General features: G+C 40.0%; 1 protein-coding gene across 1 annotated transcript; it reads left to right on the forward strand.

The window, feature by feature from the left end:
* Positions 1-113: 113 nt before the first annotated feature.
* DHFR (dihydrofolate reductase) lies at positions 114-27,766 on the forward strand. The gene is made up of 6 exons (XM_089512647.1): positions 114-393; positions 4,161-4,210; positions 5,196-5,301; positions 6,762-6,888; positions 22,946-23,061; positions 27,237-27,766. Exons 1-6 carry the CDS (start codon positions 308-310, stop codon positions 27,313-27,315), a joined length of 564 nt encoding a protein of 187 aa, XP_089368773.1. The 5' UTR covers positions 114-307; the 3' UTR covers positions 27,316-27,766.

Here is a 27,766-nt window from a genome sequence, read left to right on the forward strand (position 1 = left end):
TTCCCGACGGCAAAAGAGCGCGCGCCGCTCCAGAAAGTGGGCGGGGCCTCATGATTCCCGCGCGCCTATGGCCTTCCAGGCTTCTTGTTGTCGTCTTTCTTGTTTTGGACTCCAGTTCCCAGAAACCAAGACTTATTGGCCAAGGTGGCTGAGGCTTCTGGGAGCTGAAGTCCAAAACCCTTGGAAGGGCGGAGTTTGAGTTTATCACTGTGCGCATGCGTAAACAACACGTGCTTTTTTTTTCCCCCCCTTCCTCTCTTTATCTCTTTACCGGTTAAATTCCAACAGTCGCTTTGCAGAAGCAGTCATGGTCCGCTCTTTGTACTCCATCGCTGCCGTGTGTCAGAACATGGGCATCGGGAAGGACGGGCAGCTCCCTTGGCCCCCGCTCAGGTAAAAGGCTTCTTTCCCCCCTGTGCTTCTGGTAAAAGATTCCCGCGCTTTTTGTGCAGGAACGAAAAAAGCCTACATCTCCCAGCATGCATTGAGCCTTGTAATCGCAGATGGGCTTAGCGCTCGGGAGCAGAGGCGTCTGGGAGTTGTGGTTTTCTTGCCCCAGTGGTGTCTTGTGTGTCTTCAAGTCCAGTCTGAGTTCGCTTTAACAGCCCAGGCTCAGTGCTGGGGAATCCTGGGAATTGTAGTTTCTCTGACAGAGAACGAAGGCTAAACCTCTCACAAACGCTACAGCTCCCAGGATTCCCTAGGACTGAGCCTGGGCAGTTAAAGCGGTCTCAAAGCGGGTTATTCCTGCAGTGCTGTGGGGCTGGGAGTTGTAGCTTCCTTTCCCTTGCCTTCAAGTCCTCCTTTTCCAGGACAGGTCCTACATTCTTCAACCTTGGCACGGCTAAGAAGCAAGGATTGGCGTTTTATTTTGAGTGGGGGTTTTTTTAAGCTCTTATTTGGGAATGCCCTCCTTTTTCCTGAATGACCTCCATTTTGTCCTCCTTTGCAGTGAGGCCATCTGGTCAGCCCAAGGCAGTGAGCCTCTCCTGGGTTTTACTTGGCAAGGTTTGTTCAGAGGGGTCTGCCATGGCCATCCTCTGAGGCTGAGAGAGTGTGACTGGCCCAGGGTCACCCAGTGGCTTTCAATGGCTGAGGGCCAAATGCTTCATCTCCAGAGTCCAAGCCCAACATTCAAGATACCACTCCATGCTGGCTCAAAATGGGCTTAACTGGAGCAAAGGCGTCAGGGAGTTGTAGTTTTCTTCTCTATTCACGCCTGAAAGGACCGTAAACGTTAAATGCAACAAAGAGTGTGCACTTCATAAGTGAATAATATAATATAAGCCAGTTCCACTTCAGGTCTAAAACACACTGCAGAAACAATCCAGTTTGAGGCTGCTTTAACTGCCCTGGCTCAATGCTAGGGAATCCTGGGAACTGTAGTGTGTGTCAGACATTTAGCCTTCTCTGTCAAAGAGCTCTGTGGCAACAACAAACTACAGTTCTCAGGATTCCCTGGCACTGAACCAGGGCAGTTAAAGCGGTCCCAAACTGGATTATTCCTGCAGTGTGTTTTGGGCCTTTAATGAGAAACTTGAGGCTTCAAAGACATGTCTGTAATGGTCTGGAAAGCCAGCAGGTAAAGGGATCTTGTAACACCTTTGAAACTAAGCGGAAGAGAGAAGTTGGCAGCATGAGCTTTTGTAGACATGAGCCTTCCATGGGTTTTCCTCTGGACTTTGCCTTGTGACCATGACAGATATTTCCAAATTTGTGTGTGTGTGTGTGTGTGCGCCTGGCTTCCACTCCACCAAATGCATAGTCTAGGAAAGCTCATTCTGCCAACTTCTCTCCTTCAGTTAGTCTCAAAGGGGCTACAAGATCCCTTTGTCTACTGAGTTTCAGACTAACACAGCCATGTCTTTGAATTTAAGACTATTACTGAAGTCATTTTCCCTCTTTCCCGCACGCCCATATCCAATTTCCTTAACTACTTACTGTATACTTTACTCTTGTTCTGTTTACCTGGGCAAAGATCAACGACCGGCAGACTTTAGAGGTGAAATGAAGAGAACTAACAAAGGGCACAAATGCTGTTAGCAACAGCTGATAGAGGCCTGAAAGACTCATTTAATCATTGGAAACTTTGTCTAAGTTCTGTTGATTTGATTTGTCTGTTCTCGTTGGAACGTAGAGGTTTGAGTGTTGGACTAGGACTCTGGAGGCCAGACTTCGATTCCCAGCTCGGTTACTGGGTGACCTTGGGCAAGTCACACTCTCTCAGCCTCAGAGAAAGGCAATGGCAAACCTCCTCTGAAAAAATCTTGACAAGAAAACCTCATGATAAGTTCTCCTTCGGGTCACCATAAGTCAGAAATTAGTTGAAAGCACAACACCAGTTGGAACTAACAAATTAATTTAGATCAACATATTTAGCTGGGGGGTGGACCCATTTCGTCATCATAGGCAAAAAACAAAATCATTATATGCCCATTCCACATACAGTTGACCCAAACTGATACATTTCTGCATCTTAGTTCAACAGGAGTTGGCAGCATAGCATTCTCCTTCACACCTTAAAAAGACAACAGCTCCAAAAGTTCAATTGCTTTCTTTTGGCTGACATTCTTTAATATCTGGGAGGGACATTCCAGGCTCTGTGTGTTATTTCATATCTCCCCCTCCAAGTGTACAGCAAGTGTCCTGACCTTGGAAGGTAAGATCTGACCTTATAAAACCCTCCAAGATGCCTGGAAACTTCCAATGTCCTTCTGCAACACCAGGAGAATTCAGGAGATGTGTTCAGGTAGAAGGCAAAGAATCATCAGGATCCATAACCCCTCCATTCCTCTGTATGTCCTGTTCCCACAGTTGGCATAATTATTTATGATAGCACCCAAACGGAAATAAATTATAAAAGAAAAGAAAAACATGCGGGAGACAAAAAATGCCATTCCACCCTTTCTTTCCTTTGCCAGTAGAAGCTAGACGGGGCACTGGATGAGGCAGTGCCTCTGCTTTGGAATCCGCTTCCTACTCCCTCATTCTGTGTTTAAATGCTGAGCTGCTGCATTTCAACATCTCTTAAAGAATCTTCATGTATTGTTAAGTTCCGAATTCCTAATATTTAATGCACTATACCAGAGATGAGGAACTCATCCGTGTTAACTGCCATGTTTGCGTCCCGTGTGTAATGCAAGGATTTGCGGTTTAGGGAGTGAGATTTTGAATTCTCAGATAAAGAGCTTTATCATCTCACCAAACTACAGACCCTAGGATTCTGTAGGGTACAGCCATGGTAATTATTGTATATACTAATGTATAAGTCTAGAAATTTTAGTCAGAAAATTGATCCAAAAAACCTGGGTCAACTTATCAGTGGGTCAATGTAAGTACTGTACTTTAACGCTTATATATCTAAAAAAGGAGTCATCCTCTTTCTCTGAACAGAGTGGTAAAAGGCAAGAGCTTAGGAACTTATATAGGATGGTTGGAGCTACTGCCAAAAAGTTGCAAAGTAAACTTTGCCCAATGATTCCAGAAGGTTCCAAGCTGAACTGCACAGGCGCAGTACAACCCATTTGTATGAGTCGCAGAGAACATGAAGAAGAAGCATGGATACCTCTCTCATCTATCTAACCTTTAGAATGAATGCAAACAGTTATGCCTGGCAGAATTTTGTAAGTTATTTGGCATCATTTTCCTTTGTCATCCTTTACATCCCTTTTTACATGCACCAATGTGTTACCCTTGATTTATCCATGGGTCATATCAAAATCCATAATTTTGGCCCCCAAGCCAGCCCTTGACTTATACATGAGGTCAACGTATAGTCAAGTATATACAGTAAATTGAAAATTAATGCTATAATTGTGTAATGTGAAATGGGTCCAGGTTTTACTGGACTACAGCTCCTATCACCATGCTGACAGAGGCCTTCAGGCATTAGTATCGTACAGCATATGGAGGGCCACCACAGGTCCTCTACCTCTTCTTACAGAAATAGTGATGGAAGAAAATTAGAAGTACATAGTCGTGCATAAATAAAAATCCAAACGCTGATATGTGATTCCAGAAACCAGTCTACTCCTATATAAGCTTTCAGCAAAGGTAGGATTTAATGAAGCAGTTGTGAAGATCTTGAAGACACTAATAGAAGAGAGAGTATTATTGGTTCACATGAAATCACCACACATTGTTTGTTTATTTTTGAACAGGAATGAGTATAAGTATTTTCAGAAAATGACCATGACACCTACACAAGAAGGTAATAATGCTAATTTTCCCTGGCCTCTTAAAAATACAACTAGAAGCCATTTATATAATGCTCTGTTTGATGTGTAACGTTAGTAAAAAAAAAATTGCATTTCTTTTTGTTCTGAAAATGAAAATCAGATGACGACTCCCAAATGTACTTACATATCCCACAGTGTCTTAAGTTATATTTCAAGATTTTGAACAAATTAAGTTTTTGAAGCTGTTGATTATGTCAGAAGGCAACAAATGGCTGGATGTTTTATGTTCTGTATGATTGCAGTCTGTGAGAAAATCCTGTGGAGGATTATAGGCCAGGTTTGCATCCTTAAAGAGATAACTTAATACAACCAAGTATTTAGCAAATATTTCATGCTTTACATACATTTTCTCAGTGGATCTTTATAACAATACAACAATTATTCTCATGTTGCAAAGGAGGGTCTATGTTGTATGCATTCAAGTCATTTATGACTTAAGTGATGCTGAGAAGTAAACACAAGATTTTCTTGGCAAGATTTGTTCCTTTGCCTTTGAGGCTGAGGGAGTGTGACTTACCTATGGTCACCCAGTAGGTTTCTGTGGCTGAGCAGGGATTCAAACCCGGGTCTACAGAGTCATAGTTGAACTCTCAAATCACCACACAATGCTGCCTCTCAGGGTTACAGGATTATTTAGTTAAGGTGTCCTAAGGAATCTTCTGTTAATAAGTTAATAGTAGAACAATATTTGGCTTCTGGATTAGTGTTTTATGCAGCATAAACTCATTAATTGTTTGCACATTTATATCCCAGTTAATATCGCATGTCTTATTTTAATACAAAATTACATATGTCTTGTGTTCTCCATTATTGCTTGTAAGTTTAGCTCCACTGTTTTCAGTGTGTTACTTCAGAATTTTTTTTAGGATTATGGCACAGTTGCATAAAAAAAGTTAATGGGAGACTACTATTACCACTAGATGTCACTACTGGTATTTTCTTTTTTTCTATACATAGGAAAACAAAATGTAGTGATAATGGGGAAGAGGACCTGGTACTCCATTCCTGAGAAAAGTCGCCCTTTAAAAGGCAGAATTAATATTGTACTCAGCAAGGAAATGAAGTAAGTATTCAAACTGATGATCGTATAGAATGTATCAAATCAGCTTCAGTTACTAAACTGAATTTGTTCAGTAAGAACAGGGTTAAATTAACTGATAGTACATCAGCGCTTACAAATTATATTTTTTAATCACAACAGTAGGATCTACATGGAACCGTTCTGTAGAGAGTGCTGTCTATCAGCCATAATAGTACTGTCTTCTCCTTTAACTTGTGTATCCAAAGTGTATGAAATGCAAACCTCCAGTGCCCATGCTGTCTGGATGTGTATGGGTATTATGCGAAGAAAAAGTAACTTTTCTAGCCTCTGAAAAAGTTATCTTACATATATATATATATATATATATATAGTAGTCATAGATCATACTACAGTTTTCCTTTTGGCATACTGCCTGGAGAACTGATTGAGTGAATTTACACTCACTCAGTAATAGCATGCCAGAATCCCCTTGGATTATTTCATTCAATATATTTTTAAGATTCTTATGCCTATTTTAGGATAGAGTCTGTTGCTTTGTAAATTAAGGCATGAGCTATTCTAGCATCTTAGTCCTGGTAGTCTGGATCCAGCCTGCTATGAGTGAGAAATGCAATAGGCAGAGATGCTTATAGTTGACAGAAATACTGAATTACACAAGAAAATACTATTTTACATATACAGAAGGCCCTTGATATCTGTTTGGGCTTGGTTCCAGGACTCCCTGTAGATACCAAAATCTATGGATGCTCCAGTCCCCTAAATTCAATGGCACATGGTGAAATGGTGTCCCTTATATAAATAGCTAAATCAAGGTTTGCTTTTTGAAATTTATCTTTTTTTAAAAATATCTCCAAACCTGTGGTTGGAGCTGTTGATAATTTCTGGCAATGGGGGGGAGGGGGGCAACTGTATAGAATAATATATATAGAAACGGCTGCTTTTGCAACTATGGAGCTATACAGCCCACCCCTTTCCTGGCCAGATCAGGGCCACGATCCGGCCTCTGGAGGGCGCAAAAAGGAGCTGCAAAAAGTGGCTCCTTTTTGCACACCCTCCAAAGGGCACTATAGCCGCAGCAGCACAGCTGTATCTTTGGCGCTGCATCATGTGGATGTAGCACCGGAGTCATGCCATGATGCCACACGCCATCTGGAACAGCATGCGGCATCATGATGCCCTGGGGGCGGAGTTAGGGCACCCAGCATCAGGACACTGTGCCTTGACTCCACCCATAGGCCGGCACAAAGTGCTGGTCTGTACAGGGCCTACCACAGAGAAGCTGTGTAGAGATGTGCATTTCTGGAGGGATTTGATAGAAAGTTTCAGTGTAATTAACTGTTGATACACCATGTATGCATGCATATATGTGTGTGCGCACCTACTCATTACTGCCTGGTTTCTAAAATTCTAGCAATATCTGGAGGCCTAAAAATTGAAGTTTCCCTGGTTCAACTAAATGCAGCTATTTTTGCTCCTTCTAGGGAAGTTCCAAAAGGAGCCCATTACCTGACTAGAAGTCTAGATGAGGCACTAGACCTTCTAGAATCATCAGATCTGGCAAGTAAAATAGACTTGGTTTGGATAGTTGGAGGCAGTTCAGTTTATAAGGTAAGATTCAAACACAAAATGGATATTTGGAAATAAAATAATAGAACATTAAACAATCAATATTGTTATTTCTCATGTAGTACTGCTTTGACTGTATAGATCACAAAAGGCTATGGAATGCCCTTAAAGACATAGAAGTGCCAACACATTTGATAATCCTGATGAGAAATCTGTACTTAGTACAAGAAGCTATTGTCAGAACAGAACTTTCCACAAGCCAGTGAATGGCTATGGCTGAGCGGTAGGGACTAAATGGAGAGTCCAGGGGTGTAGATAAGATTTGTAGCATAGTTCTGCCTGCTGAACTTTTAAACTATGCTCTGCAATACAAGATCTCAGAGTTAGTTGTAAAATAGACATGATAAAGCAAGCCACATATCTCATAACAACATCTACCTACCAAGTAGGTCTGAATTTAGTGATGTTTTTAATATGAATCTATTTAGAACATAATATTTTTCTAGTATATGAAACATTTATTATTATTATTATTATTATTATTATTAATAATAACATCTTAGGCTGCATCTGTACTGCAAAAATAATCCAGGTTGATACCACTTTAACTGTCATGGCTCAGTGCTATGGAATGCTGGGAACTGTAGTTTTGTGTGTGATATTTAGCTTTCTTTGTATGAGAACTGTGGTGCCATAACAAACTACATTTCCCAGAATTACATAGCATTGAGCTATGGCAGTTAAAGTAGTATCATATTGGATTGTTTCTGCAATGCAGATGCACCTTTAGTGAATATGATCAGGTTGTAGTTTTACAGAATATTACAATCATTTTGCCATTTTTACAACTGGATTTATTGCATGCTATCAAGCTTGTCTTCCACTATAAAGAATGAAAACATACTACTGGATTTTGCAGAATTTGGGATTTATTGGGGGGAATTGTTCCTGTTACGTAGATTCCAGGTAAGATTGCAGTCCTGTACTGACTCACTTGACTGTAAGGCTTATGGAGCTCCATGGTGTTACCTCTGAATAGACATGTGCACAGTTGTACTATGTAGACAAATATAGTATTTCATTTACTACTGGAGTGACAGGTTAGTGAGGAAAAACATTGCCACCATAATTAGGTAGATAAACTAGAACTTTAAAAACTTAGTATCTTCTTGCTCTAACTGCCGAAACAGACAGCACTGAATGGGTGGCTTTAAGCGCCCCTTCCGAAGGTGGATTGGGGCCGTGTCAACCGCATGCCACAACCCCAATCTGCCTTGAAGCCACCCAAGGAGTGGCAAAGAGGAGGCAAAAAGACGGCTTTGCCCGTTGCAGCTGAAAGCCAACTTTATGGTGCTCCAGCGACGTGATGTACATAAACACCATGCCACTAGAGTGTCCAGAAGCCAGCCCACATGTGGGCAGCCGGGCAGTTTGAAGCCAACTTCCGGGCATCTTGGGGTTGTGCGGCATCTGTATGCCACATCCCCAAGCCCGCTGGAAGCCAGGTTTTATGCCAGTCTTTTTCGGCCTTAATTTTGAAAATGGTGTAAGTGCTAGATTTACAAATACTGGATTGTTTTTTGTAGGGGTTTTGGGCTGTGTGCCTGTGTTCTGGAAGAGTTTATTCCTGAACATCTGTGGCTGGCATCTTCAGAGAGTGCTGGCATGGGAGTGAGTGGGGGGTGTGTGTGCGCGCGCGCGCACACACACACACACACAGAGGGAAGAGGAGGACATAGGGGGGAAATAAACTCAGTTACCAGTTCTTAAAGTACTTTAGTTATTAATAATCTGCTGGAACTGAAACAGGGAGAGGAGAAACCAAATGGAGCTTCAGCAGAACCAATGGACTGAAAGCTTTTCTTTTCTTGCACATTTGGTCTGAAAAAGGATATTACTGGATTCTTCTTTCTAGTGAATATGACTACTCCAATCCTAAACAATTATTCAGGAAGAATTTCATTAAAATCATTTGGAGTTGCATCTAAGTAAATTTGTTTAGTGTTAATCAGACTACATGAGAATATAAATTAGTTAATATGATTTTGTAATTCTGCATGCTTATTTTTATGGCCTTTAATTAGGATTCTCCTGCAAGTGTCCTAAAATGAATGGTAACTATGCAAGTGCACTGCCCCACTTAAAACTATGCAAGTTCTAAGTGGGGCAGTGAATACAAATTTGTACTGATTTTTTTCTATCCAGGTTTCTGTTGATTCACCCTTTCTTTTCTGTAATATTATATACAGATATGCAATCTTTATCAAAGCTCTTTAATATTTTTTGCCCCAGTATTCTTTTGTTTTGTTTATTACATGATGATGTTACAAGCTGATGTGACTCAAAGTGAGCATTTATGTAAAAGTAGAATATACATTTGGATCAGTGGCACAGTGGCAGTAGAATCAAAAAGTGTCATTCTGCCACGTGTCTCACTTCCAGTTACTTCAAAGAGAATCACACCATTCATATGTTGTAAAGCTCTTAGGTCAGATGAGACACTGAACAAAACTAGCATTTTGTCTGAAAGGTATATGCTACACTGACCCAGACAGTTCCATAATAGCTGTACAGCTTACGAAAGCATGTAACATAATTTAGAGCATTCAAACATAAATTGTTCTGCTCTTAGTAGTGGGGTCAGGATTAATGCAGTTGTAACAAAATGTAGGCTTTATTCTAGCATAGGCTGCATCCACACTACAGAAATAATCCAGTTTGACACCACTTTAACTGCCAAGGCTCAGTGCTATGGAATTCTGGGAATTGTTATTTTGTGAGACATATAGCTTTCTCTGTCAGAGAACTCTGGTGCCACAATAAACTACAATTCCTAGAATTCCACAGCATTGAGCCATGGCAGTTAATGCGGTGTGAAACTGCATTATTTCTGTGGTGTGGATGTAGCCACACAGGACTTTCGTTAAAGTAAATGCTGTCTATTGGTTTAAGTACAGTACTACCAAAAAAGGCACTTCATGACAACTCATGGAGAGAAAATTAACTGGTTCTGGAGAGAGTTTTGTATTTGTGCTGACATGACAGTTTTTAGTAGATGAATTACATTAACACTTTAGTTTTAAAAACTCAGTAATGTTTCGGTTTATCAGAAATGTAATGTGGTGAATGATACACATTTCTGAAAGATCACTATTTTGCTATGAACAGGTGTGAGTAGGAAATTATGTATGGGTACTGACTATTGCTGGTAACTGAAATGAATCATTTTGTTTGGTGCAATCTATTTGTAGCAAGGAATTGCTTTTCAAAGTTTAGTGATGTTGTTATGTTACATGCTTTAGTAAGCTGTACAGCCATTATTGACCTGTCTGGGTTGTTGTAGCATATATCTTTCAGACAAAATGCTAGTTTTGTTCAGTCTGTTGGGTCTCATTTGTCCTAAGAGCTTTACAACATACTGAGGATAAAAATATATAAATTAAAATAAACACTATATATTATCTTATATTTAGAAGTTTGATGTTGATGGGTTTGTGTAGTGAAAACCAGAGGATCAATTTCAGTTAATGGAAATATTGTTTGACTTAGAATCATAGTATCGTAGAGTTGGAAGAGACCACAAGGGCCATCCAGTCTAACCCCCTGCCATGCAGGAAATCACAATCAAAGCATCTCCGACAGATGGCCATCCAGCCTCTGCTTAAAGACCTCCAAAGGAGGAGACTCCACTACACTCCAAGGTAGTGTGTTCCACTGTCGAACAGCCCTTACTGTCAGGAAGCTCCTCCTAATGTTGAGGTGGAATCTCTTTTCCTGGAGCTTGCATCCATTGTTTTGGGTCTGGAGCAGCAGAAAACAAGCTTGCTTCCTCCTCAATATGACATCCCTTCAAATATTTAAACAGGGCTATCATATCACTTCTTAACCTTCCCTTCTCCAGGCTAAACATCCCCAGCTCCCTAAGTCGTTCCTCATAGGACATGGTTTCCAGACCCTTCACCATTTTAGTCACCCTCTTTTGGACACGCTCCAGTTTCTCAATGTCCTTTTTGAATTATAAACAAACAAAGCTTTAGCATATGATCAAATGCTGTTTAACAGAGTGGTTCCTGAGAAAGTGGTCAGCACACACCCCTGCAAGTGCCATTCTTGCTAAATTTCAAGCTGAATAGAAGCTTGTAGCCAGAATATTAGGAGTGTGAAGGATATGATTTTGATTGTGGAAAACAGCAAAAATACAAATACAGTTAGGCCAATATGTTTTAAATGGCTATATTTATGAAATAGCATTTGAAAATAATTTTTCATTTTTTAAAAAGTGCTATGTTCTTATCAGTTATACCAGCTATTCTGCATTTACCTCTTTAGGAGTGTGAGTAAATAATATTACTGAAAAAATTGGGTGTTTTTTTTCTTGTCCTCCCCCCCTACACACACACACACACACACACACACCTCTCCATAAATAGACTAGAGCAGTGGTTCTTAACTTTTTTTCATGGACTCTCTTGTAAATATCTTTTGTTAGCAGGTACCACCAAGACTTAAATCAAGATTTAAAACCCTAAAGTACTTCAAACATGGCCTGTCTGCAAAGAAAGAGGGTGCAAGCTCTGACTTGCGAGACCTTTAGTACTTTCCCTCTTACTTAACAAGTTAGGTTGTTATGTGCTGCGATCCCAAAACTGTTGAAGAAGCAGGGAGCCCAAAGAAAAAGGCCAACTTTCCCCAGAAAAGAAAGGAATCCCTGATACACACGGAGGGGTAAATTCTTCCCTTGAATCTAGGAGGTATTATTTTCTTCTCTCCACCCCTCTCCATGTTCCCTGATGGAACAGGCTGGCTATGCACACTAGTCTTACATTGGCCGGTTTGGGCACAAGCAGGAGATACTACCCCAGCTCAGCTCACCTTATCTGTGCATAAGCCTTTACCATTAATAGTTCCTAATATTTCTTCAAGCCTTAGCAAATCCCCTTTGAGGACATCATGGACCCCTAGGTGACAACATGCAACAGGTTAATACCTGGACTAACTGCTGGACTACAGGCTGAATCCAGAGAAAACGGAGGTACTTACAGTAGGTGCCCCAAACCAGGTATAGGGTTGCAACCTTCAGTCCTAGATGGGATCACGCTCTCCACAAAGGACTGTGTTCACAGTCTGGGGGTGCTCCTAGATCCGTCACTTCACGTGAGAAATCAGGTGAATGCGACGATCAGGAGTGCCTGTTATCAGCTCTGGCTGATACGCCAGCTGCGCCCTTTCCTGGAAGTAAAGGACCTAGAAACTGTTGTACATTCACTGATACCTTCACAACTTGATTTCTGTAATGCGCTCTACATGTGGCTACCTTTGTGCCTAGTCCGAAAACTTCAACTAGTGCAAAATATGGCAGCCAGGCTGGTCGCCAGAAAAACTAGGAGTGACCAAATAACACCCATCCTAAAATCTCTTCACTGCTGCCTATTAGCTTCCAAGCACAGTACAAGGTGTTGGTTATAACCTTTAAAGCCCTACATGGCTTGGGTCCAACCTATTTGAGAGATCGCCTGCTCCCATATAATCCACCTCGCACCCTCAGGTCCTCTGGGAGGAATCTATTACAGCCTTTAAAAACCAGACTAACTGCTACCTCCCAGAGGGCCTTCTCTGCAATTGCTCCCAAACTATGGAACGGCCTGCCGGACGAGATCCGTCAAATTGCAAGATGGATCTCTTCCGGCAGGCCTTGCCTGAATAAAAGTGCCCGGCCACAGAATCACTGCTCCTCACATCATGTATTAGCTCACCACTCTGTCCTCTGTCCTCATTTTTTCACACACACACACACATTCTGTTTTAATAGATATTTTAATTATAACATGTTTAATCCTGTTTTAAGGGGGAATTTGGGACACAATGTTGTAAATGTGGGTTTTAATGTGTTGTGAGCCGCTTTTATTGTCTCATCACAGAAAAGTGGGATAAAAATAAAAGTTTTATTTATATACAGGGTACTGTTACTACTAGTGCTACAGTCTATCTATCTATCCACAGGCTGGAGCATCTGCAGATGGGACCACCCCATTCTCTTTAATGGTGGCATGTGCAGCACCATTAAAAAGAATAGAACTTGAGGTCCTGTGATTTTGGGCATAGGGGAATGGAACCCCTGTGGATATGAAGGGCCGATTATACTACTTTATATAAAGTAAATCTTCAAAGAGGAAGCTTCAGGTATTTTTGACCATGACAGCTCTCACCTCACTCACTTGGTTACATAAAGGACCTGATTTACTTGATTCACACATGTCATTAAAGTGGTTACATAAGACAACTCTGATGCACATTGTGCATTTTGCTCAAGGACCAAATTTGCACATTTGACGTATAGATACATCATTCAGCAAGCATTGACTGCTCTAGTACCTAAGGCACGAAAAGACATGGGCAAAAAAAGAAGTTTCTGGCTGCTTTGGGGGCATGGCATGCAGACAAACTGTGCCCCCGGAGCAGCCAGAAGCTGCTAAGGTGGCCCAAAGACGCTAGAAGGAGTGCAAAAAAAGTACTCCTTGCTGGTGGCCCATTTGGGACTGCCACAGAGTGGGCTATGCAGTCACTGCAGTCCCCAGCTTATTGAGGCTGGAGGGGCCAAAGCCTGCTCTAAACTGCCAGTCTGCTTCATCCCCAAAATGACAGCAAAAAGAAAAAAAAAAGAAAGAAAGAAAGAAAGAAAGAAAGAAAGAAAAGAAACAGATAGGAAAAGCAGAAAGAAAGAATGGGAGAGCTTACCTTTCATTTCTTGCCTGTTAGTCATCCTGAGACTGAGGCATATCAGGATTGTTTGCGGGGGTAGGGGAGATTTCTTAAAATGCCCTTTGGAAGGAACATACTATCTGCCAAAGGATTGGCAGCAGTGGTGAAGCATACCTAATCAAAACAAATTCAGGAAAGGAAATTACCCCAAACAGCTAGACAGGTAGGGTTGCCATAAGTGAGGACCTCCAAACCGGGACAAATGTAGGGCAACATTTTCAAATGTAGGACACATTTTTATAAAAATGGAGGACGCGCAAAAAAATTGAGGTTTTTTTAAAAAAATGTTAATATAAATGTATGTTTTTAGGCATGATCAAAATGGAGGACATTTTGGCATTATTCGTAGACAGATGGCAGAAATGTATTTGCCCTCAGGTTCAACTGTACTTCTCAGAAGTGTGTACTTGGTCAAGGGACTGTGGTTTTTCTTCACTGCGCATGAGTTTGTAAAAATCACAGCAAGTTACATTGGCCATGCCTCAGAGGCTTGTTGATATCAATATCACCACCACCACCATCATCATCATCATCATCATCATCATCATCACCACTATAATTGTGCAAGAAAGGCAGACTTGTTAGCATTCAAAGCACCATAAACACACAAAAAATGCACTTGCATATATTTAATAATAAAAAATAATGAAAAAATAATGAAAAACAAGGCAGGGGTGTATATATTTAATAATAAAAATTAATGTAATAAAATAAAAAACAAGCAATAATAAAAATTAACGTAATAAAACAAAAACAAGCAATAATAAAAATTAACAAAATAAAACAAAAACAAGCAATAATAAAATTAACGAAATAAAACAAAAACAAGCAATAATAAAAATTAATGAAATAAAACAAAAACAAGCAATAATAAAAATTAATGAAATAAAACAAAAACAAGCAATAATAAAAATTAATGAAATAAAACAAAAACAAGCAATAATAAAAATTAATGAAATAAAACAAAAACAAGCAATAATAAAAATTAATGAAATAAAACAAAAACAAGCAATAATAAAAATTAATAAAATAAAACAAAAACAAGCAATAATAAAAATGAAATAAAATAAAACAAAAACAAGCAATAATAAAAATGAAATAAAATAAAACAAAAACAAGCAATAATAAAAATGAAATAAAATAAAACAAAAACAAGCAATAATAAAAATGAAATAAAACAAAAACAAGCAATAATAAAAATTAATGAAATAAAACAAAAACAAGCAATAATAAAAATTAATGAAATAAAACAAAAACAAGCAATAATAAAAATTAATGAAATAAAATAAAAACAAGCAATAATAAAAATTAATGAAATAAAATAAAACAAGCAATAATAAAAATTAATAAAACAAAAACAAGCAATAATAAAAATTAATAAAACAAAAACAAGCAATAATAAAAATTAAAAAATTAAATAAAATAAGTATTTTATATTTTTAAATATAATTTAAAAACCCCCAAAAACCAAGGCAGACCTAATGGCCACTGACTCAGCTTTCCTCCTCCTCCTCCTCCTCCGGCCCAATTCTGCCCTGGCCTTCAGGCACCCTTACTCCGGCTCCTTCCTCCTCCTCTTCCTCCTCCTCCTTTTGATGGCTGGCGCGGGGGGGAGGAAAGTGAGGCAGGCGCGCGCGGGGGGGGAGGCAAGCAGGGCAGGCGCGCGCAGAGGGAACCGGGGCAGGCGCGCGGGGGGAGGAAAGTGAGGCAGGTGCACGCGGGGGTGGGAGGAAAGTGGGGCAGGCGCGCGCGCGTGCGGAGGGAATGGGGCAGGGCGTGCGCTGCCACTGGCCCCTGCTGAGGCCTGGGCGGCGCGCAAGCCCTCCCAGTGGGGGTGCGGTGGCGGCGGCGCTTCTGCCACCTGCCGAGGAAGGGGAGGAAGGCGGAGCCGGAGGAGGAGGTGGGTTGGCGCTGCAAGCAGCCGCATTAGCAGCAGCAGCAATGGCCGGAGCGGCCCCCCAAACCGGGAACAAGGCATGGGTGGGGGCCCAAACCGGACCGGGACCGGGAGGGGCCCCCCGAAACCGTGAATGGCACGGGGCCCGCCGGGTTATGGCAACCCTATAGACAGGGAAGGGTGGGGAAGGGTGGACCTCTAAGAGAGAGTATTCCAGAACTAAGTATAAGGTGTTGGTGATTACCTTTAAAGCCCTACATGGCTTGGACCCAGAGTACTTGAGGGAACGCCTTCTTCCCTATTGTCCGTCCCGCACTCTAAGGTCCTCTGGAAGAAATCTACTACAGCCAAAAAAATCTAGGCTAACATCTGTCTCCCAGAGGGCCTTCTCTACTACTGCTCCTAAACTATGGAACGACCTGCCGGAGGAGATCCGTCACATTTCCACTCTGGCAGCTTTCAAGAAAGCACTCAAGACGGATCTCTTTCGGCAGGCCTTTCCAACTTAGTTACCCTCCCAAGATATAGAGATATTTATCCCCTCATCTGTCTATTTTTCCCCTGCCAATGTTTCTGCCTATTTTTTGTTTGTTCAATGTTTTTAATGTTTTAAATGTTTTAATATTATTACTGTTTAATTCTGTTTTAGTACTGGGAATGGGGGTGGTGGTAGGTCTAGGGTTTGGGTTTTTTTTAACTCTATTGTAATTTGTTGTATTTTATTGTTGTAACCCGCCTAGATTCTTCGTGATTGGGCGGGCTAGAAATAAATCTATTATTATTATTATTATTATTATTATTATTATTATTATTATTTGCCTCCATAGTGAAACCTGTTTTCCATGCACATCCAGTAGATGTCTGATGGTGTGGGGATATAGAGCAGAGCTTTGATGGAGCCTTAGCTGCTCTGGGAGCCTTTTTTGGCTGAAAGGCATGGTATAAATACTCTTAGATGTAAGACATGGCTAATTTCACTCTCTCACACCCACAAAATTCCAGCTGCCTGGTATATAGTAAGAGGACAGTTAACAGAGCAAATGACTAAACAAGCACTGGGGTGGAAAGGGAGAAAAAAACAAAGGAAAAAAGAGCAGAGAATGGGGAGGAGAGAAGAAAAAGAGAAAGAAAGCTAAAGTAGTGATGTACAGGAGGGGACTAAGGGATTCTAACTTATGCAAAGTTAGTTCACGTTAAGTATCCCTCATCCAAATGCTTTGGACCAGAAGTGTTTTAAATTTTGGGCTGGGGAGAGATTTTGGAATATTTGCATACACATAATGAGATATATTGGAGATGGGACTCAAGTCTAAACATAAAATTCTTTTATGTTTCATATACACCTTAAACACATAGCCTGAGGGTAATTTTATACACAATGTTTTTAATAATTTTGTGCATGTAACAAAGTTTATACATTGAACTCATGGCATCATGTCAGCAGTCAGAAAATTTTGGATTTGGGAGCATTTTGGATTTTTAAATTAGGGATGCTCAATATGCACTTCTAGTTTAAAAAAATAAATGCTGTTAAAATAAAACATAAATGCAAAATGATAATTTGGCACAGTCTAGAATTAGCACTTGTATTTCATTCATGTGAATAAACATGCTGATTTGATATTCCACTGGAAAAATTATAAACAGGAGGGGGATGAAAAGTTAGAGCATGACTCATTGATGGAATCACTTAAACCTTCATTTTTCTGTTTTTAATTGCCTTGTAAGAATGTTTCCTGGCTTTTTAGAAGTGTTTGCTATAGAAGTGGGTGTACTTGAACTGCTCTGAAGAAGAGGTGTGGGAGAGACGATTTATAGAGGAAAGAAAGATTTCTTCAGCACATTACAGTTACTGCTGAGCAACAGACTGTGGGTCATTTTTAAAAAATAAAATTAAAAAGGCTACAGTATAATCTTTTTTCTTTTGTACTCAAGGCTTGTATAAGAGTACTGGCTAAACACTGCCTGCTGCCCTGTGTGAATCAAGTATGTGGGATTCACCATAGGGCTCTCTCCTTTTCCTCATTATATTAAGCTGCAGGTGCTTAGTGTGGAAAGATTTGGCTCTGCAAGAGAAGAGGGATTAGTTCAAACACAAATCCTAGATAGTTTGGTAGTGCTTTCTTGTCCTTGAAATTTGGGTTACATAATCAGCCAAATAATCCCTTCTAAAAACCAGCAAGGAGTGCTTTTTCCTCTCCACCCCAATGTACACTGTTAGGATTCTAAACAAACAGCAGATATTTGATTCCATTTGAACATTTTTCTTTCCTGCCAGCATACAGCGCTGTTTGAAAGTTAGTTTTCAAACCTGACAGAAAAATGCATTCACAGCTATGTTCAATTCAGATTTTTTTGAAATAGAAATTATATGCAGTATGAAGTCAGTATGAAGCTCCGTTCTCTTATTTTAGTACAGTAGTCCCAAAAAAGAATGATCAATTCTCACTTATGCCAAGCTGAACAATAACACAGTTCCTTAGATAGTTCTCAGTATAGAACATATCATCTCTTTTTCAGAATAGCTTCCTTTCTGGCCTTTTTGTCTATAGATATAGTTCTCAAATAGTGCTATTCAAATCCTCAATGTGCGTAGGTATAAATTCATAGAGAATAACAACGGAAGATACAAAGAGCGGTGCAAATGACCCTGTTGTAGTTTTTTCTCTGTAGACTGCTTGGGAACTTCATGTTCCCAGAAGAAATAAGTTTGCCTGTGGGGGTTTTACCCTTTCCAGCTATGTCCAATAACAGTTACAAATGATCCCATTTTAACATATTATTATCATGTATCAAATGGATATGATTATGTGAACATAAAGTTGCTGTAATAGCTTATAATATCATTAGAAAGATGCAGTAACCAAGTTTGGTTGCAATTCAGCATGGCTCAGCATAGTATAGTAATTCTGTATTCAGACCAATGCTAGACTGAGCTCTATAACACCAACCCTGGACCTACCATTTAACTCCTGAAACACTCTCTCTCTCTCTCTCTCTCTCTCTCACACACACACACACACACACACACAACCATTCTGTGCCTCATGGGGAGTGACCAGGGAGAAGTATCAGGCTCTGTCCCTATAGCCAGACACAAATGATTGCAGCAGCACTGAGATCTGTCAGGATCCTCTGGAGGTCTCAACAGTGGTGTAATCAATTTGCAGGGATTTCAGAGTATACAGGAAGATGGGGTGGATGGTTCTTAGGGTTCTGTGCAATGGCTGAACAAGGTCATACACAAGCATAAGGGGAACTTATGCATGTATCCACAAGGTGGGACTAGATCCTCCCTCAGTCACTTTCATTATTCTCAAATAATCCATAGTAGCCACAGTTTGAAATACATGCAATACTCATACCCTCAGCGTAAGGCAAATCCCGTGTATGCTCGAGCCCCACTGCAAACAATGAGGCTTGTCCGCACAGCACATGCGGTCATTGCCACTTCCCTTGCACGGCTTTCAGCATAAGCTGAAAGTCACATATAGCACACCTGCGTATGACATGAGCACACTGTCTCTCTGTGTGTGTATCTTACTAAGAGTAAATGCTTACATCAATTTTTGCTCATAAGAGTGGCCTGTAACCACACGATATCACAGTTTGTTCCAGGAGTGGACAACTCCAACAGGTCCTGAGGCCACCCTCACGGGTCACATTGCAAAAAACAGAAACCTAAATAAAGCTGTAAGCAGCCAGAAATATTCTTAGGGTTGTGAAAAAGATTGGTTTTGTGATGTCAGGATGTACAGAGAAGCCATTGAAATCCACAAACACCTGGACAATTTCAACAGGAAAGAGGAAACCCTTAAGTAAACAAGGCTTGGCTACTAGTCCTGAAAAATAGCAAGAAGAAGACTCAACAAATGCAAATGAGAAATCTCCCAGGGTCAGGGGTTTCCCAGCAGACAATGAGCACTAATCAAGCAGACATTAATCCTCTTGTGCAGACCCTCCCACCCTGAGGCCTGCCATTAGCAACAGAACAATCCACATGCAAATCATTCCTGCCTTCCCAGGTCACACAGTATACACATACCCAACTCCTTTCCAGGCAAGCATTCTCTGAAGATACCAACCACAGATGCTGACGAAACGTCAGGAATAAACTCTTCTAGAACATGGCCACATAGCCCAATAAACCCACAAAAAATTATGGCTTTGTGATTGGGGTTATTTTAACATTAAACAGTGCAAGATATCCCTGCAAACCTACTTTAAAAACAAATTGCTAATCTGGAGGCTTCTAGGAGAGACAGATCATGTTTAGCAAGAAGGGCAGAAAAGTGGCAGTCTGGAGGATCTGGGGCAGTTGAGGGCTGCAAAAGCAACCTTAGAGTGCTGCCTGTGGCCCCAGGGTGTCCCTGAAGGGTTGCATGCAGCCCCTGTTCTATTTACAAATCAAAGATGGGTAATCTAAGAATCATGGCAATGGTTCATCATATACATGCCAGTCTGGTGAGCAGTCATGTTTGTGAGTTCTACAACTGCAGTATTTACCTAGGAATTACTTGGGAGTGCATTACCACTGGAGATTACTGCTATTCTGGAAATGCATGTGTGTATGTATCACAGAATGGTCTGCATGAACCAGAATGTTTTAGTAGTTCCTTCTCTTTAAAGATATACTTTGAGCTATCCAATATTGCACTGATAGTAGCCTGTGGAAGGCAGGAGAGCATTTTTTAATGAATGCTGCATTCCCTTCCTCAGTGGTAATCTTTCAGTGTCCACAAACTTTCTGTCTCCTTATTATCTCTTTTTGACACTCCCTTTCATTCTCCTTTTTAACAATTAAAACGTAGTTTTCCACTTCAGGGGTAGTGCCTGTAATTCTGTATGCATAGGGGACAGTCTCTCTGTCAATAAATAGAAATTAATCGTTAGTTCTGGGTTTAATGCTTCTTCTTCTTTTTCAACATTTCTCAGCAATGGGGAGAAATCAATCCAAACTCACCCAGAGTTGCCTACCTAGGATCTCCCACTTCTTAGTCTTTGGTCCTACAGATTTCTTGGATTTCATTTCCTAGAATTCCTGGCTCGCTGGGGCTTCTGGAAGTCCAAAACATCTGGGAAAACAGAGATTTTAACCACTGGCCTAGATGAATCACACACATGATGAGCAATGAGTTCTCAGAAGGTCAGATGAGACTTTATTTCAGTGGCAAATTTTGGTATAATCCTTGGAATGCCCTATGTCTGAAAAGGAGCCATCACGACCCCCCATTTGTGTCAAGGACCATTTACAGAGGAGATAAACCGTACCTTTCTTCATACCTTTTTCCAGCTGAAAAATCACCTCTTGAAGCTTCACTTTGCTTCCAAAGGTGCTACGTAAAAAAAGTCTTTAAATTCTTACAGATGTTGTCAAATTGTCCCCATGTATTGTGATCCACAAACAATTTATAAATCATGAAATCTTTTCCAAATCATTTACAAATATCTTTCTGTGTGAAATTACTTCTGTGTTTTTGTACTGGTTGACTTTTATTGGTGGATGCATTGTAAATTTGACACAATATAACAAGCAGTTCAGAGGGGAAAATAATATGTGAATAGTACAGTTTTACTCCTGTTATATGTTAATATATCAAGCTTGTTTGTTTTGTTTTTTTAGCCAAGAAATGCTAAAAAAAAATCTAGCTCAGCAGAGATGTTTTCTTTTTTCCTGGAAGGTCTTCAAAACGGAGGCAGTTAAAAGTCATGTTCTTAGCAAGTGCTGTTAAATTACTGGATGAGATTTTCACGAATAGACATTTGTCAAAACAATAGTTAGCAACAGAATGTTGGATGAATCATCTTTAAAAGATTAAGTTTTCAAGGAGGGAAAGTGAGGGAGAAATTTTTAAGTCTGTATGTTCGAAACATAATGGTTAACTCTCATTATTTTCACAAGCAATCCTTCTCCCATAGTTTTTTGTGGGTTTTTTGGGCTATGTGGCCATGTTCTAGCAGTCTGCTAGAACGTGGCCACATAGCCCGGAAAACCCACAAAAAACTATGGATGCCGGCCATGAAAGCCTTCAACTTCACATTGGAAAACTTTCTCCCCCCCCCCCCCTAAACAAAAGAGGCTACACTAATCTATATGCATAATGATTCATAATGAATTGTTTCTAATTTACATGTCATGTTGACAATTTAGAGGCTGGTTGCCACATTCCAGATTAAGCTGATTAACTGGTGAATATGCTGCATTGTTGAATAGCCTTATTCTCCTGCACAGGACATCCTGTAGCAGATTGTCTCTCTCATTCACTCTGGGAGGCAAGCTCCTTGAGCAATGAGACAAAAGGACTCATGCCTCCCCTTCTGCAAAGAGGTAGGAGGCTCTAGCCATGATGGAGGAAGCAGTGAAGGCTCGAATTACTAGGGAGGCTAGTAATTACTAGGATCTTTTTAGATCCTAAGCATACCTTCTCTATTTTGACATAAACCAAAGTAAGGGCCAAAACAGGAGCCTATCTCTGTGTGGGTGTTACAGTTTTGTCATAATCTTTTTAGGTAGCATGTAAAACTTCTTTGCATGTGATCTGGAATTCTTAGACGAGGCTGCCTCTATCCGCTCCTCATTAATCACCTCCCTAAAGTTGCTAGGGAAGGGGACCTCATAAACATTGCCTGAAGGGTTGCTTGAAGACTTTGTCAGAACCCTGAGGAAGGTCTGCGTCTACTGGCTGTATGCAGGGCCTGGGGTATCCAGGGATAACATTTTGACTGCTTTGTTGCGCAGGAGGGAGAAGACTTCCTTTTGTTCCTCTCTCTCATCCTCTTCCTTTTTGGTAGAGCAGAAGTTTATGAGTTGGTCTCCTCAGCTGAGGAGCAGACTGAATAGCTTCAATCCAAGTAGGACCAAGTTGGCCTTGGCCACCTTGCATTTGTGAGTGGCATGGCTTCTCTGGGGATCTCGATCCACCATGATGAAAATGGATTTGGCAGTGCCCTCTTTCCTGTCTAAAGCATAGCCTGCTTGGATGTAGCTTCTGCCTGTAGCACACCCCAGGTCATCCTGAATTGAAGAAAGAGACATGCCTGTGTAACTGGATTAGAAACAAACAACAATGAATGGTACTAACTTTTCTTTGTTCTGTTTATGAGCTTCAAGGGGCATCTAGATAGAAGATGTAGACTAGCTAGAGAGATAGACTTCATGTCCTAACAGGAAAGTTACTGTGTGCTTATGTTCACAGGAATTGTTTTCTCATCTGTCTGCTTTCTTTGACTATCCATATTTTTTATGCTCTGAACATTATGCTAGAATGTTTTTAAAATGCCAAATACTTTTAATAAACACCTTGATGTTTCTGTCTGCAAATGACTGGTAACATATTATTATTTGGTATTAACATTCTCAAGGTCTGTGAAAATACCCAATGAAAAATACATAATATTCAGTTTAAAATCAGGTATTCATTCTTTTCTGTTGGCTTATTGAAGGAAGCAATGGACAAGCCAATTCATCAACTACTGTTTGTGACAAGAATCTTACATGACTTTGAAAGTGATACATTTTTTCCAGAAATTGATTTAGAAAAATACAAGCTGCTACCTAGGTAAGCATTACAAGTGTATGTATGTATGTATTTTATACCAAGCCTTTCTCCCAGCATGAAATTCAAAGTGACTTCCAATGTTAAAACAACTGTTAGTACAAAAATAGTATTTTTAATAACAAAAATATAAAACTATAAACACCCTATTAAAAGTTCCTTTTGCTTCAACAAATTAAGAGTCAAAGGACGGCCTAAATAAGAAGGTCTTTGCTTGCCAGCAGAAAGAGGCAGAGAAGGGGCCCATCACACTAAGAAGGTTCGCTCCTGTGTCCTCATCAAATGCAAGGTGGGTGAGGGGGGTGTCTGAGATAAAGCCCTTCTACCCAGACCTTAAAACTACAGTCTTTCAGATAGTCTAGACCCAGGCCATAGAGAGCTTTACAGGTCATAACTAGTACTTCTGGATGCTGTCCTAGAAATGACTTCTAAGCCAGTGGACTGCTAAGCCAGTTTTAACAAGAGTTATATACTCCCTACAATGAGTCCCAGACACCAAGCAGCCCTACCACAGCATTTTGGACCCCCTGAAGCTTCCAGACAATTTTCAAAGCCAGCCCCAGATAGAGTGTGCTACAGTAATTCAACTAGATTATAATCAAGACACATGTCACTACAGCCAGATCTGACATCTCAAGGAAATGGGCACAGCTGGTTATGTGAATGCACTTATGGCCTATAAATGCATTCCAGAATCCTGGATATCCAGGCTCAGATTGTAGTCCAGGAGTATGCTCAAATTGAGAACCTGAGATTTCAAAGGGAATATAACCCCATCTAGCACAGGCTGAATCCTTATTTCCTGGTCTGCCTTTTGACTTACCAGGAGCACCTGTCTTTTCTGGATTAATGTTCAATTTGTTTATCCCTTTCAAGTCCATTACTGACACCTGACACCAATTTAGCACCAAAACTGCTTCCTTGGAGTTAAATGAAATAGATAGATAGAGTTGGGGATAATCGCCATGGTGGTGATCCTAAACTAACTCCAAAACTCCTGATAACTTTTCCAAGCAGTTTCCTGTAGATGCTAAACAATATTATCTCTCCCCTTCAGGAAGGACTGGAACTACTATAAAAGACCCCTCTCAAAGCATTTGACTTTCTCTCAGATTCCCCCTCACACACACCTCTGATGCATTTGGTGTCCTAAGTCCTATCTCAGGCAAACAATCAAAAGGATCCATCAGAGCCAACAGGGACCTGTCCCTGTCCCACATCCAATTCCCAATGTAGGTCATTCACCAAGACAACCAAATGCGTCTCTGTTCCATAACCATGCCTCACTCTAGATTGAAATGGATCTAGATCTCCCAGAGCTAGACCGTCACAAGATTTATAGTCTTGCCCAATAAAGGAATATTGGGGACTGGTCAATAATTTTCCAATATGATGGGGACCAGAGAGAGAATTTTTCAGAAAACACCACAGCTTCTTTTAGGCAAAATGAAAACTGCCTTGCTGCAGTGAGGCATACATCACTTCCCTTACCTATTCAGACAGTTCTCTGTACCAACTGTTATACGCCAGAAAGGATCCAGTATACATATGGGGGTTCTTATTTGTATCCGCATACTCAAGCTACATAAATTGAAATGTATCTAATAGCGCACAGCAAGCAGGAGCCAAGGTTATATCCATTGAACCTTGTATCAATCACAGTATTGATGTCAAAGTGGGACCAAGGGATTTTATCTGCAAAATGTCTTGCCAGTTCCTCACAGTGGACAGATAATAACTTGTTATAGCGATGTAAAATTTCCAGATATTTTGAAACCAAAGAAAAATACATAACTTTTTGCCGACAGAGGCTTTGGAGTAAAATTGCTAATTTGGGAAGATTTTAAAATGTACAATACTTATTTTCCTGCACGCTGTACATAGCTAAGGTCAACTTGTTCATTTAGGATGCGGAGGGCAATGTTGGCCTGCATGCAGCTGCCCAGAGGTTCCTGTGTCATCCCCCACCCTCCTCTTTAAAACACACACACACACACACATCTGGGAAATAGGGGCAATTGTGTCAAAGGTCCAAAATATACTGCAGAAATAATCCAGTTTGAGACCACTTTAACTGCTCTGGGTCAGTACTAGGGAATTTTGGGACCTGTATTTTTGTGGAACATTTAGCCTTCTCTATTGCAGAAGTCTGGTCCCATAATAAACTACAATTCCCAGGACTCCCTAGCAATGAGCCACTGCATTTAAAGGGATATCAAACTGTATTATTTCTACAGTGTGTTTTGGACCATATTCTCTATTCCCTGGTTCTTTTAGACCAGGAGGCTTTCCCCCCCAAACTGTGGTGTTTTCTGGACATTTTCTAGTTTAGAAGAAGGCTTCTCTTTGCCAAAACAGTCCAGAAATATTAAGAAATCTTTTTCAGTTTATGAGAAACAGAGCAATGCTTAAGGTCAGAAACAAAAGAAACTATCAACATTATTATAAAACAAAATAATTCTGAATTTAATCTTCGCAGTTATCAAGCATACACAGAATATATTCATTTTCGAGGTGGGAGCATCAAAATTATAATAAAACCAAAAGAAATCTGAATCTAGTCCACAGTATCAAGCATACACAGACTATATTCATTTTCAAAAAAAGAGCTAAGAAGAAAAAGATGTGGGTTGACATAACTAAAATTCATTGTCCATTTTCTGAGCTATCATTGTCAGCAGCTTCTGCTTCTTCTGATCCCTTCACTGCACTTTTATCACTTTCAGCAATTTCATAGACATCTAAAAACATGATTGTTCAGAATAAGTCTACCTGTAAGTGATCTGATATGCACATTTACTCCACAGGAACGCCTTTCAAGGAATATCCAGGTCCTCCAGTACAACTCTGTGGTCAGCATCTACCAGAAGTTGATCATAGAATCATGCTGGAGGACCCACAAATGCCTAGTAGGTTCTCCAGCACAATTCTATGGTCAATTCCTGGCAGATTTATACTAGAAACCTAGTGATTTCTAGAGAGAACATATTAATCAAATACACAAAAGTTGAAGCCGCAAATGTGGAGGGCCACCTATATTCTGTCTTAAAACGTGATATGTGCTATGTCAAAATATAAAAATGCATTCACATTTCTGTTGAGAAATAATAGTGAATCTCTCAAGCGAAGTAAGCAAACTGGTAAGTAGGAGTTTGACAACAACCACTACCACACCTACCATGCAAACATGGGATCTAGCAGAGAAAGGAAAATGGCTTAGATTGCTTTGTAAAGTATATAGAAGTAGCTTTACTTTAAATACTTGTACATTATCAAATACATGTTTATCATAATGGAAAACAGAAAGGAAAGAAGAAAAATGGCTGCAGGTTAGAGTGATGGAGGAAGAGACTGTGTTAAAAGCAAAGAAATGTGAATTTTACAAACTAGCAATTAACAGGCATGCAAAGGTTGTTAATGAATAATTTCAGCATGAAATACTACATACAGTCATAATTTGGTACATATAACAATGTACAATGCTTAGCTTGTAAACCACAGGGAAGAGGTGTATACAAAATCTTCCTTCACGTGCTGCAAAAAACAGATATAAATTGGAGAGAAGCAAGTCTGTGTCATATGAAGTCTTTATCACCACATTTCAGAAGGTATATGCTTGAGATAAACGTAGATGGCATTCATAGATTGAATACAGGAAGATGCTCTGCAACTTTAATATATGAACTTTCTTTCCAACATCAGTTCAGTGTTCTTTAAAATCATTGCAGGGCACTTAAAGGTTAGGTGACAGTATAGGAACATCTCATTATCAATATTTTATTCATTATTTTGAAATGAAAATATTTTATCATCTAATTTTTTTCAGCAACCCCCCCCCCCAAAAAAAAAATCTCCCCAAAGCTGGGCAGGGTGTGTGGGCTTCATAATAACAGTAGTGATATCAACTGAATCTGATACAAGTCAAATCAATTTCATAAATTTATGGTGTGAATGCTGAAAAGAGATACTGTATATTTGTAGTAACAATAAATACAAGAAAATTAGGTTCTTATTTTTCTCTCCTTTTAATCAAACATACTGAACTGATGTCCAAAAATTATTTTTATGGTTTCTATTCTATATTCAGTTGAAATTGTACATATACTTAACACACTGTATATTTAATGGCATCAGCTGTAATTTATGCATATCTTCCCTTTTTCTCTCAATTTCTTTAGCTATGCAGGGGTTCCCAGTGATATTCAGGAAGAGAATGGCATTCAGTACAAATTTGAAGTGTATGAAAAGAACATCTAGTCTTGCTCGATTTGACATGTCTTGTCTCAACATATGGTTCTTATTTAATCTATTCTGCAAAGTAAACTTTGTGCCTCACCTGCTCCCCAAGAGGAAAAAGGAGGTGACCACTGTGCCTTCTCTCTCTTTCCCCACTATTGAGGCCATCTTGACAAATAAGACTTGGGTTCAGTAGCAACTTTGTTAAGAGGAAATATTTTTAGAATAAACAAGAAAAGACTTATAGAGAGCCCAGGTGCAGCTGTCATGCATCAGATAGGGAGCAACACTTTTTTATTATTTTCCTTCTCAGTGTAGGAAAATGTAATCCATGCAGTTACATAGGAGTAAACCCTGCTGAAGACCATGAAACTTTAATGTACAAATTGTCTAGAGTTTTGCACAGTTATGCTAAAAATTGCATTCCATGTTTTATATCTGAAAGAATAAATCATTTATAAAATATTAACCT

The sequence above is a fragment of the Sceloporus occidentalis genome, unplaced genomic scaffold (assembly GCF_023333645.1).
Source record: "Sceloporus occidentalis isolate IW3139 unplaced genomic scaffold, rSceOcc1.0.p SCAF_1, whole genome shotgun sequence".
Taxonomy (NCBI): Eukaryota; Metazoa; Chordata; class Lepidosauria; order Squamata; family Phrynosomatidae; genus Sceloporus; species Sceloporus occidentalis.

Bases quoted from the DNA above. Each gene is read 5' to 3' on its own strand.
- DHFR (XM_089512647.1), top strand. From the start codon at position 308: ATGGTCCGCTCTTTGTACTCCATCGCTGCCGTGTGTCAGAACATGGGC. The intron at 4,211-5,195 runs GTAATAATGCTA...TTCTATACATAG, and splicing joins CATGACACCTACACAAGAAG to GAAAACAAAATGTAGTGATA. The intron at 6,889-22,945 runs GTAAGATTCAAA...GGCTTATTGAAG, and splicing joins GAGGCAGTTCAGTTTATAAG to GAAGCAATGGACAAGCCAAT.